Genomic DNA, 17,380 nt, shown 5'->3' with positions numbered 1-17,380 from the left:
CAGGGGCCCTCAAAAACATTTTAGTTTAAAATTATAATAAAAAACTGGGGCGCCTGGGTGGCTCAGTCGTGAAGCGCCTACCTTCGGCTCAGGTCATGATCCCAGTGTCCTGGGATCGAGCCCCGCATCAGGCTCCCTGCTCTGCGGGGAGCCTGCTTCTCCCTCTCCCACTCCCCCTGCTTGTGTTCCCTCTCTCGCTGTGCCTCTGTCAAATAAATAAATAAAAATATTTTAAAAAAAGAAAATAAAATAAAAATAAAATTATAATAAAAAACAAATGTTTAGGTCAAAAAATGTTTTCATGTATAATATTAATATATTGGCCAGCAGTCATAACGTACAATTTTATAATTGATTCTGATGAATATTTACATAAATATACACTGATGTAACCACCACCTACATCAAGACACTAAGTAATCCTTTTCAAAATTTTACTTCAAGTCATGACATAGAATTGCGTAATTTTATTGCATAAAAATAAAATCCTTCCATGTTTTCCCAACCCACTTGGAATAAAATCTAAACTCCTAAACATGGTTTACAAAGCCTCACACGATTCAACTCCTATCTCTCAAACTTCATCTTGTACCACTCTTCCTCCTCCCTCACCATATCCCAGCTACCAGCTTTTAAATTCATCAATTTGTCAAGGCGGTGCTGTCCTGGAGCTTATGACCCAGCTGTGCATCCTCTGCCTTCTACTAAAGCTCTTCCTAAAGATGTTCACAGGACCGGCTATTTGTAATCCAGATCTGTTCTTTTTTTTTTTTTTTTTAAGATTTTATTTATTTATTTGACAGAGAGAGACGCAGCGAAAGAGAGGGAATACAAGCAGGGGGAGTGGGAGAGGGAGAAGCAGGCTTCCCGCTGAGCAGGGAGCCCCATGTGGGGCTCGATCCCAGGACCCTGGGATCATGACCTGAGCCGAAGGCAGACGCTTAACGACTGAGCCACCCAGGCGCCCCCTGTTGTTCTTTTTTTAAAGATTTTATTTATTTATTTGACAGAGAGAGGGAGGGAGGAAGAGAGAGGGGCAGCTTGCACAAGCAGGGGGAGTGGCAAGCAGAGGGAGAAGGAGAAGCGGACTCCGCACTGAGCAGGGAGCCTGATGCGGAGCTCCATCCCAGTACCCCAGGATCATGACCTGAGCCAAAGGCAGACGCTCAACTGACTGAGTGACCATCCAGATGTGTTTAAATGTCACTTCCTCAGAGGCCTTCCCTGACCAGGCAGTCTAAAGTTGCATCCAATCATCTTTTAATCAAAACATCTTAATTACCTGCAGAGTGCTTATCATTTCTAATATTCATTCACTGCTTATTGTCTCTTTCCCTCACTGGACTATAAAGTCCTTTGGAGTTTTGTTTTCTGTTTTATCAAAAAAAATGCCAATAACAGTGCCTGACACATGGTAGGCGCTCAATGAAAATTTTCATTAAGTAACATACTAATACAGTATATGATAATATATAATAAAATGTAGCATTAGGTAGAGGAAGCATGGATAACACTCGGCTGTGAAATCATAAGGGCCCGGATCTGACTGAAGGTAGTCGATAAAATGAAGGACTAATTGAGGTAAAAGTCCATGGCAATTAAGTGTTCGGTATTTGTTACTTTCTTATTCTTCTAAACATAACCAATTAAAACCACCCTTAGGCAAGATATTGGGCTTGTTTTGCTTCAACAAAAATTGATTAAAAAAAAAAAAAGCTCGGGGCGCCCGGGTGGCTCAGTCGTTAAGCATCTGCCTTCGGCTCAGGTCATGATCCCAGGGTCCTGGGATCGAGCCCCACATTGGGCTCCCTGCTCGGCGGGAAGCCTGCTTTTCCCTCCCCCACTCCCCTTGTGTTCCCTCTCTCTGCTGTGTCTGTCAAATAAATAAATAAAATCTTTTTTAAAAAATTAAAAATTAAAAAAAACCTCAGTAAATTAACCATATATGTCTTCACACGTGGAAAACCAAAAGAAAAGGAACTTAGAATCTTCCCTTTCATAAAGTCAATTATGGCACTCATTCCGGGTTCCAGCCCACCTCCATTCGGTCCCAGACAACTAGAACCAGCATGCCTAACCCCGCCCCTTCCGCTTACCCCACTGGCAGGAAGTCGGCAGATCGTGAAACCCGCCCCCTCGTCCGCGCGTAGCCCTTCGTAAAGCGTGAAGGATTTCGCGACAGCCCAGGCCCCACCCCTTTGGCCACATGTCGCGCAGGTCTTCCCGTCGGACGCCGCGCCACCTCCTCGCGCTGCTTTACGAACCTAGAGCAGCGCCGCCCCGCCTCCTGTCTCTCTCCTCACCTCCCCGCCCCCTCCCAGTTTCGCATCTCCTAGCCCGACGTCCCGCTATAATCACGTGATTGCCTCATCCGGGTCCTTTGCGTTCTCTCTCCCTCTCCCAACATGGCGGCCTCAGGTGAGTGAGCGGCCGAGCGCGGCCAAGGACCAGGCTCATTAGCCACTCTCCGAGCCTGATCCACTGATTCCCTGGAGTCGGGGAGCGGGCGGCACCGCTTTCCTTCGGACTTTGGTGCTGCGGCAGGCTGGCGGCTTGGCCATGTTAGGTTATCGCCTCGGGATGTTTGGGGGGAGGGGAAGGACACCTTCCCCTCCCCCTCACACCCTTTTCACCCCGTCAGCGCGAGGTTGGAGCGGGGAGTAATGATGGACTCTGGCTTGAGTTGGAGTGATGAGGAGCAGAAAGATCTCTGGGAGGCGTGAGGGCGTCTCATAGACGTGAAGCACTGTACCCGCGTGGAGGAAGGAAGGAGGCGGTTGGCGCGCGGACGGGTGCACAGTAGACTACGTCTCCCAGGCGCGAGGCCGTTGCGGTCGGGAGTGGGGGCAGGGGAATAAAGGGGGGGGGGCAGTTAGAACACGAGCGCGAGTCGGTGGAGGGGCGGGGGAAGGCAACGACGCGCGTGCGCGGTAGGAGAGACGAGGGTAGCGGAGACCGGCGCGCCTGAAAAGCACGCGCGAGGGCCCAGATGGGAAGGTTTTCCGCGCATGTGGTGCTTTCCCTTATGTCCTTCCACTTTGTTTTTCCCGTTTTAGAGTGTGGCCCGGTCCATATATTTTTCCAAGTGTAAATGTGGTAGGTTTGGAGGATAACTGGAGTTAGGTGGGGGTGGGGAACCCAGTGTGGTGCGCCCACGTGTTGAAGGAGAGAAAGCAAGGGTGGAGACCTAGGTTTCTTCTAGGTTTTTTTTTCTTGTTCAGTCAGTACCTATTTACTGACCGCAGACTAAGCTAGGCATGGTTCTAGGTGTCGGGGATGGATAAAATGGTGAACAAGATCAGAACCCTTGACAGCTTCCATTTTGGTTTATTTTGATAGCTCCGATAGTAGAGTTAGGTTTTTCCTTTTTTTTTTTTTTTCTTTTAAGAGAACTGCACAACTGGGGAGTGCTTTTGAAATAATACTGGTGGATAGAGTTGAGGTTTTTTTAGACGACTTTGGAGTAGGGAATATCAGTGACGTACAGTCAGCTTGCATTTCTCAAGGACTTGGCAGTGGGCTTTGGAACATTTTCAGCATTCATTTATTTTAGTTTGGGGGATGATAGTTTCTCTGTCATGATCATGCATTCTGCAAAACAGTGCTTGAACCCTTGCTATCTCTGGACACTCATTTCTCACAAAGAATTTATTTCCTCTGTTACGTAAGAGACTAAGAATTATGTATGTTTTTGGAAAACGTTGAAGAAATTGAGGTGCATTTGAACATAATACCTTTCATTGGTGTAGCACTTGACAGTTGACCCGGCTCTTGTGTGTATGTTGTCTCATTTGATCCTTTTTGAGATAATGTAGGCAGATAGTGGTATCTCCCAGATGAGAAAGATGAAATTATTTTTTTCAAGGTCACATGGCTGCAGGTAGCAGAGCAAGGTCGAAATCTTTGAGACTCCTGACTGCTCTCCATTATCAACTTGGAAATAACAAGGTTGGCTTCCATGTTCTGATCTTGTTCAACATTTTATCCATCCCCGACAGCTAGAACCATGCCTAGCTTAGTTATCATATGTTGGGGATCTACCCAAAAACTTCATCTGAATTAGAGTACTTATTTGGGCTAGATTTGCCATCTTGACGGCTTAGTGCCATAATTGAGCAAAAAGCCTGTATTCCCTTTTCAGTATAACTTGTGGCATTTTAAGGGTGGAAGACACTTTGGCAGTCTGTGCCCTTCATTTTACAGAATTGAGTGAAATCTGGACTGGTTAAAGGGATTTGCTTGATGTTCCCTTCTGTTCTTCCACATTTACTCTACCCCCTTTGAACCCCTAATCTCTTTTCTTTAATTTGGTTCCATAAATCTTTTTAGCTTTGTGTAGTATATGTAAGGGACACTGATAGTATCAGAGTACAGGGTTACATCTGACAGTCTGCCCTTGAGGAATTTGGGATTTATCAAACTTGTTTTCCCACTTTAAATCTTTTCCAGTCTCATTGTTTTTGTTGAGTGGCCAATATTCCCAGATACGGCTTTGTTAATGAGACTATAAAATTCTTGGTATATTTTCAGTATACTTCATGATGATGCCCAGTGTCTTGTTGAAAGTAGATCTTATATTTTCTCAGTGAAAATACATGATAGAACTTAACAGCTCTCTTGTAAATGAGACCAAAAAATTCTTTGCAGCAATATCAGTATCCAGTTGACCCATTACTGACTTTCAAGATCTGAAAGTGTCCCAGAGCAGACTATTGAACTGCTCTCCTTACTTACAGGGAATCAGATGTGTTTGATATAGGTTAACATTTTTTGAGACAAATGCTTTCAAATTGGAAATAGTGCTTGTATGCACAGAAAGCCTTTCATTTGCATAGCACTTCAAAATGTCATATGTGGCATCTTGTTTAATTATTTTCATAGGGAGAGGACGGTATCCAGTAGTTGTTTTCATACAGTGCTGGTCCTTACAGTTTAAAAATAGTTTAAAATAGTTTCATTATATGCTGTTCACATACAGGTTTCCCCTGCTATCCAAAAGTAGAACATTTTGTAAGCTGAAATGGCATAAAGCAAAGAAGCAATGACCATTAGCTTATAGGGAAATTTTTGGGAGCATTCCCAGACCTCAAAAATAACCTCTCTGGCTTTTCTAATACCTTAGGGCATATCTTGCTAACAAAATAAATCAAGATAAAGTACAGATGCTCACAGGCACAGTTCAAAACTATATGGTGGCTTGATGCTGAGTATAGTTCTTGGGGAATGAGCTTGGACGTGCCATTCGGTTAGAATTGTGTCTGCCTCTGTGATGGCTCACTGCAAAACAAATGCCTAACACTGTTTTCACTTTTTTCTTTTTTTTGTAAGAGCAAAGAGTCTCTCTGGATTTCTTTTGGTTAGGGGAAACAAGTAATAATGTAAGTCTTTCATAAAGGCAGGGTGGCATAATGCAGCCTTTTGAAAAGCAAGGTTTACCTACATTACTATTTTTAAATTCCATCCTCTAGCATATGTTTGTTATTCTGGGAGTAGGGTACCCCGATTCAGAAGGCGAAGACTGAAACTCTGAAAATTCAAATACAGATACAAGGAGAGTGTCAAAGTAAAACATAGTGTTTCTAAGTAATGTGCTTGTTAAAATATATATATTTTTAGGGGCACCTGGGTGGCTCAGTTAAGCACCTGACTCTTGGTTTCGGCTCAGGTCTTGATCTCAGGGTCATGAGAGCACTGCGTCTGCTTGAGATTCCCCCCGTCCCTCCCCCTGCTCGCTCACATGGGCACACACACACTCTAAAATAAAAATAAAATCTTTGAAACATACATACTTTTAAACAGCTTTAAGGTCTAATTCACATACCATTTGTGTATGGCTTGACAATATACCCTACCTCTTTGTATTCGTCTCAAAATATCCTGGAATGTATTCACTTTTCATGAGGGTGGGGGAAAGAATTAACTTCAGAGTATTGTTTTTAAAAACCAAGTGCATATTTCTTGTCTGTCTTTCTTTTTTTTTAAGATTTTATTTATGTGACAGAGCACAAGCAGGGGAAGCAAGAGGGAGAGGGAGAAGCAGGCTCCCCGCTGAGCAGGGAGCCCATCATGGGGCCTGGGATCACCACCTGAGCCGAAGAAAGACGCTTAACCGACTGAGCCACCCAGGCACCCCCCAAGTGCATATTTCTAATTATGTGTATGTACACTTACAAGTACACACACCAAAGTCAATTTGAATTTTTATAGCTCTTCTCTTACAGAGAAGCTCCAAGTACTTTGTGTAGTGGTCAGCATGATGTGTATTGGGCGCTTGCTTTCTATTTTTTACGTAAATGACCAAATTGAGTGGAAAAAGGTAAGGGGAAGGCAACATGGCCTTTCCCTCCAGTTGTGTCAGTTTGAAGAAGTTGGGTCATGGAACTGAACTGGTGGGTCGAGGTGGTGGAGCATATGCTGACTTGGTTTTTATTCTCTACTGTAGTACAGTAAAAGTGAGGCCTGTCAACATCATGATATTGCATTGTATGAAATCTCATGGCTTGGCTCTAAAGAGCAGCGTAATTAGTCTAGTTCTAAGCACTCTGGTATAGGTAGACTCATTGCATTTGTACAGTATTGTTTCTTTAAGGAAACATCTGTTGATCATTAAATCCTTTTTAATTCTGGAGAATCTGGCAGGATTCACTTCCCAGAAAGAAACGCCTTGCCCCGTTAGAAGTCATTTCTTCCACCACCCCCCCCCATTTGTTTTCTTCGTATTTACCTATTCTGAGCATTTCATATAAACGAAATCATACAATATGTGGACTTTTGTTACTAGCTTCTTTCATTTAGCATTTAGGGGCTAGCATCCCCTTTTGTTTGTCCTTTTATTTATTGATATGAAACCACTTCACCAGTAGTTCTCAACCATGAGACAATTTTGTATCACTCACAGAGGAGTCATTTACAGTGTCTGAAGGCATTTTTGGTTGTCACAGCAGGGTGGAGGTTTTGGTACTGGCTGGAGATACTGTTAAACATCCTACAGTGCACAGGACAGCCCACCACAACAAAGAAATACCCAGCCTACAATGTCATTAGTGCAGAAGTTGAGAAACTAAATAAGGGTTAAGCTGGTATTAGTTGTAGGAAACCCTGTTTATTAAGGACACAGGTGTTTTGTCTCTTGTTTAAGGACTTTTGTAGACTTAAAAGTTTTTGAAAATGCTATCTTTTAAGCTCTTATTTAACCTATACGAGTATATAAAGAGCTTCACAAGTACCTCGTACTTGTTCAGTAAATTGCAGGAGTAATTAAGGCAGACAGAATTTAAAATTTCTGGGATGTGTGTGCGTTTTCCCTTAGTGCATATGGATTTGGCCTTAAATAATTGAGACACTTATTGTTTGTTACATGAAGTGGTTGGTTTAACTTTTTAACCAATTCACATCAGATTTAAAGAAAATTAAGAGTTGGACTAGTTTGATCATGTGGCAAGGGATTGATAAACCTGGAACATTAAACAATGCTTTACTTAATCCAGAGAAGACTGTTGAAATCCTAAACATGTAATGGGCCTAATACTAGAGTAGCAAAGGGCGTAGAGGATTTAGATAACATCGTTTCTCAGTTATTCGAGTAAAATAGAGTGGAACAAACACTGGCACCCACTTTAGTTAACTGATTTTACTTTCTAAAGGGCCAGTTAGTTCTTTTAAATCTGTTTATATTTGTACTAAGTGATTGCTGCTGCTAGATTTAAAGAAACATAAGTTACAGATCTTGTGAAAGAATTTTAGCTTGTTTTTAAATGAAAACCAACCATCATCGGTGATTTCTCAGCCAAAGGTTTTTGGAGGGGAGGGCAACAGAATCAGGAGAAAGGGAGATACATGATTTAAAAAGACATTCTGAGCCAAACAGTGCTTTAGTTTTTGTTTTGTTTTAGTTATGATGTTTAGTTTATTATTTTGAAATTTCCAATAACATTAAAGGAGAGGAAGATTTGTTGGTCAAGAGTCAAGGGTTTTAAAAAAAAAAAAAAAAGTCAAGGGATAAGAGTTGAGAAACCCTGATCTAGAAAGTTGGTATAAGCCAGAATCAGACCAAAGACCGGTTAATCCAGATTCTGCTCTTTTAGTATTAGATACATATATAGGACGAAGGGGCAGGGATGCTTTAATCAAATTATTTTTATGTTGAACTTGACCTCATTGTATGGACTGGCCATCAGTTCTATTTTTATTTCCCCAGTAACTAGACAGATCAATAATTGGGTATTAGCTGGTGATACTAGGTTAAGCCCCATGAGGGTAAGGATCTCTAGCTAGCATCATATTAGTCCCCAGCACTTTGAATTAGAGGATGTGGAAAAGATGAAAATAAACCTGTACACTGTGAGCATTCCAGCTCAGAGGCAGGCTTTATGTCTTACTCACATTTGCTTAGTAAATTTCTTCTCCTAGGCCTTTGCATATAAGCTAGGGGCAATATCGATGCTATAGGACCCAACCTCTGCATAACTGCTTTCTTTCAAAGCATAGAATAGATCCAAAATATAATCTGGTTAATCAGAAGTGATGCTTTTAGAGCAGGACTGGTAATAAGTCACTTGACAGAATCATGGAAACCACATTCAACACCGTCTTTTCTCCATATTATTGCAGCCATGTTCATCTGGTTAGCTCATTGAGACCATAATGCTTCAGGTTCTTAGTGTGTCCAGAAGGCTGTTCATAACACTCATAGCAAACAGGTCATCTTTATTTCCTGAAAGTTGGGTGTTTTGTTGTTTGTTTAAGGTGGGGGGGACAGAGGGAAAGAGAGAATACCTGCCGAGCAGAGCCCAGAGATGAGGGGGCTCAATCCCACCACCCTGAGATCACGACCTGAGCAGAAATCAGGAGTTGGCCACTTAACGGACTGAGCCACCCAGGCTCCTCCTGAAAGTTGGATTTTAAAAGAAAGGGTCCTGGTGAGAGAGCAGCCTTCAGTTAAACAAATGGTTGCATCATGTTACAAATTCTTAGTCTTCCTGGGTTGAAAATTAGATGAGAATTGGAACATGGAGGAGGAACTCATGGTTATAAAAGCCACAAAACTGGTCTTTGTTACAACAAAGCTCCTTGCCTTTTTCTTATCATGTAGGGGCTGCTCTCAGGAGCCAGTTTTAGAACTTGAGTTAGTCCTTTCAGCTCTTCTGCAGTAGCTGCTGACTGATGCGATCTCAGAAAAAGTCCTGAGAACTAGATAGTTAAAGAGCTGAGGTCAGTCCACTAAACAGAGCCATTTGGAAATTTGTAAAGATGTCATAACCGCAGAAAACATTAGAATGTGTTGGTTCTTAGGGGTTTTTATATTTTTCCTTCAGTACCCTATCTCGTCTTCATATGTGGTGTTTAGGGAAGGAGAGAATTTTTTTTTTTCTTAAAGGGCAAGGAGAGCCAACTCTGTGTAGAGTCTTAGTGTGTGAACACATTCAAATGACAGTAACACAGTTTACTGTGGTTATGATACCCCCCCTTCTCCCATAGAACTAATAACAAGCTTCTTAGAGGTTGGGGCTCCTGTGGGAAGAGCCCTAGATTTGGTATCCAAAACCCTGGGTTTAATTCTAGCTCCGCTATCTAATATCTCTGTAACTGTAGGATAGTCATTTAACCTCTCTGAGACTTAAGTTTTCTTTTCTGTAAATTGATAGTAACGATTCCTACCTCATGTGGTTATTTTACAAGTATCAAACAATCTTCATAAATGCCAAAAAGAATATGTTATTAGGGGTAGGAGTTTTGTTTTAGTTCTTTGTATACCAGGAGCAATGGATATAGTCACCTGTCTTAAAAACAAGTAGTTACTAAATTAAAAAATTCCCAATGATACATGATTGAATATAGTAGAAAAAAAGTTGACCCCACCCCAGTCTTAATGTTGAAACTCTTTCTAGACCTTTTCCCATACATAAGCAGTTTATTTTGTCAGTTTTCATTGGGTTTTCTTGCTGTGCCAGTATATTGTACTTTGTCCCTATTTACATCTGTGTAGTATACCATCGTATCCTTTGGTGGCCTTTTATGTTGCTTTCTTTAACGGTAGTGCCCTGTACAACTCTCTAATACCCAAGGAATGATAAATAATCTTTCTTTTGCCTTTTTAAAACAGCAAAAAAGAAGAATAAGAAGGGGAAAACTATCTCCCTAACAGACTTCCTGGCTGAGGATGGAGGGACTGGGGGAGGAAGCACCTATGTCCCCAAACCAGTCAGCTGGGCTGATGAAACAGATGACCTGGAAGGAGATGGTAATTTTTTTTCCCCATCATGCTTGGAGTTTTCATTCTCTTTGAGGCCAAACCCATTCTATAGTAATGGTTCACACTTGTAATCTGAAAGGAACTTACTCATTTTATAGAACCCTAAGTCTTATATTTGTGTATTTCATAGAATTTTAGGTTTAGGTTGTAAGAGTTTATGATTAGGGACTGAAGGGGTGAATCAGGAGAGCTTAGTACTAATTCTGTCTCTTTTGTTAACAGACTTTTCTCAAGGTATTAATTTAATCCTCATTTTCATTTCAAAAGTTGAGGACTAGACTACTAAAATTCTATGATGTCCTGATGTTACAATGTAATCTATAAGCTGTTTATATTCAGAATCAAGAGAATAATTTGTTCCAGGAGCTATTTTTATGAAGTCATGGAAAAACAAAACTGGTCTGAGGAATGGGACAGAATTGAGTTGTGTTGATTTTGTTTCATTTTTAAGAGGAGAATAAACCATGAAGAAAACACTTTGTCCACCCAAAAAGTTAGGAATATGAGAGTTGTCAACAATGTTTAAATAGATTTGGACTGAGGGTTCGAGTCTTGCCTCTACTAGGATTATCATCTACTCTTCTGCCATCTTTGTGATCTTAGGCAAGTTATTGAATCTTCTGAAATCTGAGTTTCCGTTTCCGTAGAATGGGAACAACCTCACAGCGTTATTAAAAAGATAAGATGGGATATAATGAATATAAAATGCCTGGCTCATCATAACATTCAATAAACAGTTGATACTTTCTTTGATGCATAAGGAATAAGAGTTACTATACTGTTAACAAAAGCCTGGGCCTTTAAAGGCCTTAAAATACTTAGAAACCAAGAGACAGTGAATACTGAGTCTTTTTGCAGTGCTAACCTGATTCTGACATTTCAGAAGCACTGTCTCTTTGTAAAGTGCCCTTATTTAAGTGCCTTTTTAATCTGTTTCTTTCCTGACATAACTTATTTAATCCTTGGCACTTAGCATGAGTCCACTTATTCTACAACAGCAGTAAGGGAAGTTTGCTGTAATTCCTTCTGTTCGCTTTCCTATCCTAGTTTCAACCACTTGGCACAGTAATGATGACGACGTGTACAGGGCACCTCCAATTGACCGTTCTATCCTGCCCACTGCTCCACGGGCTGCTCGGGAACCCAATATTGACCGGAGCCGTCTTCCGAAATCGCCACCCTATACTGCTTTTCTAGGGAACCTGCCCTATGATGTGACAGAAGAATCCATTAAGGAATTCTTTAGAGGATTAAATGTAAGTGTAAAGGTTTAAGGCAATTAACTCAATATGGAGAGTAGCATATTGGTTGTGACTGACTATCCCTGAATTTGTAAGCTGGGAAAGATTCTCAGACTGTGTCTAGATTTGGAAGAAATGGGTATATAAAAGGGCCTAAATGCCACTGATGACGTGGCATTTAGGCCCTTTGAGAATGTTCTCGTCCCACACCAATCAGGTGGTCTTTATTTTTATTTACTTAGTTATTTTTTAAGATTTTACCTATTTATTTGTCAGAGCACACAAGCAGGGCGAGCGGCAGGCAGAGGGAGAAACAGTCTCCCCAGTGAGCAGGGAGCCCGACTCGGGACTCCTCACTGGACCCTCGGATCACAACCCAAGCTGAAGGCAGACTTAACCAACTGAGCCACCCAGGTGTCCCACCAATCCAATAGTCTTAATGCTGTATTGATGCAGAAAGAATCTCTCAAAAACCTATACCTCTTCTCATTAAGAATCTTAAAAGTGATATTCCCGGGAGCACCTGCCTGGCTCAGTCAATGGAGCATGCGACTCTTGATCTCGGGGTCATGAATTTGAGCCCTACATTGGGCATATAGATTACTCAAAAAAAAAAAACAACACCCAGTTAGGTTGTAAGGCAGAAAGTTTCTCTGAACTCAGTCTGTTAATGACACTCAGGCTTATATCAAAATCACTTTTTAATTTTATATCTGAATACCTTTAACTGGAAGATGTATAATTTATATTAACAAGAGTGTGCTAAAATTTATTAAAGGTTCTGTGAGCCTGGTGCCACATATAGTGGAATTCAGTGTTTATAGGCATGCTTAAAAAGCTTAAGGGAGGGGCACCTGGGTGGCTCAGTCGTTAAGCAAGCCTGCTTCTCCCTCTGCCTGCTGCTCCCCCTACTTGTGCTTGCTGTCTGTCAAATAAATAAAACCTTTAAAAAAAATAAAAATATTTAGGACGCTGGCTGGTTCAGTAGGGCATGCGACTCTTGATCTCAGGATTGTAAGTTCGATCCCCACATTGGGGGGTAGAGATTATTTAAAAAATAAAATCTTTTTCTTTTTTAAGATTTTATTTATTTATTTGACAGAGAGCGAGAGAGGGAACACAAGCAGGGGGAGTGGGAGAGGGAGAAGCAGGCTTCCCGCCGAGCAGGGAGCCCGATGTGGGGCTCAATCCCAGAACCCTGGGATCATGACCTGAGCCGAAGGCAGACGCTTAACGACTGAGCCACCCAGGCGCCCCCAAAAATAAAATCTTTAAAGAAAGAAAGATACTAGGACTTTTTTTTTTTTTTAAGATTTTATTTATTTATTTGAGAGAGAGAGAGAGCATGAGGGGGGGAGGGTCAGAGGGAGAAGCAGACTCCCCGCTGAGCAAGGAGCCCGACGCGGGACTCGATCCCGGGACTCCAGGATCATGACCTGAGCCGAAGGCAGTCGCTTAAACAACTGAGCCACCCAGGCGCCCAAAAGATACTAGGACTTAAAAAAATCAGAATGAGTCACAGTTTCCAGTTCTGTTGGGTTTTTCTTCAGAATCTTTGCTAATGTGAACACATTAAAAAGTACCTTTCCTTGGGGCGCCCAGCTGGCTCAGTCAGTAGAGTATGCGACTCTTGATCTCAGGGTGATGAGTTTGAGCACCACATTGGGGGTAGAGTTCACCTTTTTTTTTCCCCCCTCTCTTTAAAAAAGTGTGTTTCCTTTAAAGATCTGCTGTCTCCTTCACTCTTACTTTTGTTTTTTGACTTCCTTCCTAGATCCTGTTCTCTGCACTGGGCCACCAACTTCTATGGGTGGCTTTTCTGGTGTTGTTAAAATCTTTAGGAAAAAAAAAAGTCACATACTCTACGACTGAGCAAGCCAGGCACCCCACGATGTGATTATTTTTTGAAAGCCACCTATAAATCTCCTCTCTGTACAAATATGTAGTACAACTAGAAGGCTGACCTGTTTTTGATTTCACTTTCTTGGCCTCTTCTGTAGAGTGTTGAATAACCTCGGGCCCATTCAGGCTTTTCACTGTTAATGCTCTAGATTTGGTCTGGAACTACTTCTCCCTTTCATATTTTCTTCTTTTTCCTTCTATATTCAAGAGGTGAGTTAAACTAGAATTTAAAAGAGGCTATAAGAAAATCTATATCTCAGGAGCCAGAGTTAAAGTATCAAATCAGTGCTGCAGAAGAATATAACTTGAATACATACAAAATACTGAAGAAATGAAGTAAAAGGGTAAGAAAACATATGGAAGCCATCAAAAAGGTGGCCAGAAAATAGTTAAAAGTATATGGAAATGGTCCTAAAATTGGAAGTGAAGCGTATATACCCTGTTATAAATAATAAATACAGTTTAGTGCCAGGGAAAGTTTTTTATGAAACTTGAAAGGAAGGAATCCTGCAAACCTACAATTAGAGAACACAAGGTAATCTCAAAACCAGATTAATGTAAATTTATTCTGTACTTTAAGAGTACAAAATTCAGCAGTTCGCCATCTTAGAATTCAACAGAGGAGGTCAATGTGACGGGTTTACAATCCAGTGTTTGTATTGTTAATATATGAAAATAGTAACATTTCTCAGGTAGGGTCCCAGAAAGTACACTGCCTAGAAAACTGGCAAAAACTGAATTGAATTTCTGAAATAGAACTGGAAATATGTATTAAAACCAACTACAATATAGGCATAAAGAGATGACTAAACAGTTGATTTTTACTGAAAAACAACTAAAAACTAGACTTGTAGAATGAGGCAGAAGTCAGGGATGCAAGAACTACCCTGAACTCATGTGGGGTTTTTTTTGTTTTTTGGGGTTTTTTAAGGGTTAAATTCATATTGTTCAAACTGGAAAGGATTAATAGCATACAGTGAAGTCTCTCTTCTATCCCTTTGCACCAGTTTTCCTTCTGGAGACAACCAGGTTCTTGTGGTTTGTTTTGTTTGTTTGTTTTAAGTAGGCTCTAGGCCCAGCATGGAGCCCATTGCGGGGCTTGAACTCACGACCCTGAGATAAGAGTCAGATGCTTTACCAGCTGAGCCACCCAGACACCCCAGTTCTTGTGTATTCTTCAGAGAAATTCACTGCATATGCACTGGTTGGGGAGGGGAGGCGGGGAAAGACAAATGAACAAGAACACTCAATAGGGAAATATGTTTCTTTACTCCTTCAGATCAGTGCAGTGCGTTTACCACGTGAACCCAGCAATCCAGAGAGGTTGAAAGGTTTTGGTTATGCTGAGTTTGAGGACCTGGATTCTTTGCTCAGTGCCCTGAGCCTCAACGAAGAGGTAAAGAAAAGAAAAGAAGGTGGGGACTTTGAGGGGTGGGAGCTAACCAGTCTTATGTTTATCAATATATTTTTGGTTGGGTCAGTAGCTATTTCAAAGATTGTCATATCTACAAAGAAAAGTACAATGTAACACTTAACATTCAACATCTAGCAAGTCGCATTTTGCTTGAGCAAATTCAACAGGCTCCAATAACTCAGGGAGGTACTTAGGTGGAAAATAATGGAAGAAAGCCACCACACCAAGACTTTAATAGAAGCTCTCCTTCATACTCTCATGGCTTTGCTTTTTAAAATAATCTGACCAGATCAAAGCAAATAGGAAAATGATGTTAATCAGTTTAATGTTAAAGGTATTATCTGGTTTTCAGGGAAGTTAGTGGTGTTTCTGATCATTTTAAGAGAGTTTGGAAATGTTTTTCAGTTGGAAGTCATTTGTAATACATGTTCGTAGGAATCTCTTACAGGAAAATGACAATAAACATTCAGTGCTTCTGCTTTTTAATGTTGCCCATAGATGTTCTGTCCAGACACACTAGAGATTTAGTAGGGAGAGGAGATTGAGCTGTTAATACATGAGGGGGATATGAGTATTAAATCTAACTATAATTAGTTATTTGAGTGATTTGTGCCATGCAGTGATCCTTAAGCTAGCCCAAGCAGGATATTTGAAGCATTTAGCTACCTGTTAGTAATGGAAGTTTCTAGTATAGGACCTGCTTTTGCTTTTTTTGTTGTTGTTTTTTTTTTTAACCTCTAGTGACTAAAACAAATTCTATCTGGGAAGGAAAGGGGCTCTTTTTTTCTCTTTTTAATTCCAGAACCCCTTTACTGTTTCTTGAGAAGGCAATTTCCAGTGCCATTTGTGCCATAATTCTATGGTCCAAATCTGCCATTTGACACAACTGAAATCAATATACCTCTTAAAATACTCCTCCTTTCTCATAATTGAGTGCCACCATGATACTCTGAAGTAAATGTCAAAAATTAAATATATGAAAAGCTTAAAGTTGTTCCAAAGGTTTTTTCCTCAGATCATTTTTAAAAAGGTTTTATTAACCTGACTAATTTTTAACTTCTCAGTTTGGATAAAGGAAAGAATACCATACAGTTTTATTATCTGAAGTTTGCTGAATTATCTATTATGTAAAATGCTGTCATGGTCCAGACTTAGGAGTTACTTTGTTTCTAGAGATTTCATCATAGTGGTTTTTTGGGTTTTTTTGTTTTTTTAAGGATTTTATTTATTTGACAGAGAGAGACACAGCAAGAGAGGGAACACAAGCAAGGGGAGTGGGAGAGGGAGAAACAGGCTTCCTGCTGAGCAGGGAGCCCGATGCGGGACTCGATCCCAGGACCCTGGGATCATGACCTGAGCCCGAAGGCAGACGCTTAACAACTGGGCCACCCAGGCGCCCTCATCATAGTGGATTTTGATGTAATTCTGGATGTTTTCAACTAAAATTCACTGTTATCCTTCTTCAGCTGTAGATTCTACTGTGCAATGAGGAAAAATCAGCAGTAGAATTAATTGGGTTCAAAGTGTAAATAATAATGTGGGAAAGGGAAGTCAGAGGGTGTCCTGGAGGAACTGATTTATCCAAAGGTAATTTTGAGTGAAAGAACTTGAGATAATAGAGACAATGCTTGCTGTACCTTTGCTGTGCATAGTAGGGGCTCTGCAAATGTCTGAATGAATAATTGCTCTGGACCCAAATATGCCTTTTATTTAGCTAGTTGCCTGGGAATTATTTTCAATTTATTACACTTGATAAATTGCCTTTGATAGTTAAAAGGCTTATTTTGTGAAATAAAGCTTTATAAAACGGTAAGATAATTGATGTGCTGTTGATATAAACCCAACTTAAATTTGTCAATTCTAAGGGGTTATTTCAGTTTTCAAGTCTTTATAAAGGATTCTTTAGCCAACAAATTGGAGTGTTGGCTAGATTACAGTGTTTTTCCTTTATCTTCCTTCCCCCAGTGCTTCTGCTATGCCCAGACGTTCAAGGTCACTCATGGGATTTGTGCATAATGGGGCAAAAGGTTGGTTAATGTGGTCCTATGCTCTCAGTCTCTAGGTAACAGGAGAATTCGAGTGGACGTTGCTGATCAAGCACAGGATAAAGGTAAGAAAGCTGATAGAAATCTTCCTGTTTTGTTTTGGTCCTGGGATGACAAAGCAGAGGCACCCTTTCCCAGAAAATTTTAATAGAGGTAGGGAGCAGTAGGCCTGCCTGAAACTTTAGCACTACTTCTCAACTAAGGATGATTTTGCCCCACTGGGGATGTTTGTCAATGTGTGGAGATATCTCGAGTTGTCAGAACTGGGGAGTGCTGCTGACCCCTACTGAGTAGAATCCTGTGGTTGATCATAGGATGTGCATAGGACAGCTCCCCACAGCAAAGAATTATCCACCCCAAAACATTAATAGTATTGAATTGGAGAAAACCTGATTGATCTAGATGAACATTAAATATGTAATGATAGATGAGGTGTCTCGAACAGCATAAGAAGGGCTTCATTCATTTATCCAGTATATCAGGGGAGGGGTCGGGGTGCGTGAGAAATAGTGGGCAGAAGTTTTTA

General features: G+C 40.9%; 1 protein-coding gene and 1 long non-coding RNA gene across 9 annotated transcripts in view; both read left to right on the top strand.

The window, feature by feature from the left end:
• The first annotated feature begins 2,325 nt into the window (after positions 1-2,325).
• Positions 2,326-17,380, top strand: part of EIF4B (eukaryotic translation initiation factor 4B) — a 30,719-nt gene continuing 15,664 nt past the window's right edge. For all 8 annotated transcript variants that reach the window (XM_035002590.1, XM_035002588.1, XM_035002589.1 and 5 more), the window contains exons 1-5: positions 2,326-2,418; positions 10,103-10,240; positions 11,300-11,508; positions 14,675-14,791; positions 16,865-16,919. In XM_035002590.1, the coding sequence (XP_034858481.1) occupies positions 2,406-2,418; positions 10,103-10,240; positions 11,300-11,508; positions 14,675-14,791; positions 16,865-16,919 (532 nt within the window). In that variant the 5' untranslated portion in view covers positions 2,326-2,405. The remainder of the gene's footprint in view (positions 2,419-10,102; positions 10,241-11,299; positions 11,509-14,674; positions 14,792-16,864; positions 16,920-17,380) is intronic.
• Positions 2,433-4,580, top strand: LOC118008811. The gene is made up of 2 exons (XR_004678753.1): positions 2,433-2,792; positions 3,866-4,580. It is a non-coding gene; the product is annotated as an uncharacterized LOC118008811 (long non-coding RNA).

This window comes from Mirounga leonina, unplaced genomic scaffold, assembly GCF_011800145.1.
Source record: "Mirounga leonina isolate KUSES-001 unplaced genomic scaffold, KU_Mleo_1.0 Mir_126, whole genome shotgun sequence".
Classification (NCBI taxonomy): domain Eukaryota; kingdom Metazoa; phylum Chordata; class Mammalia; order Carnivora; family Phocidae; genus Mirounga; species Mirounga leonina.
The sequence above is the reverse complement of the archived record's forward strand: the minus strand, read 5'-3'. Positions and strand labels throughout refer to the sequence as shown.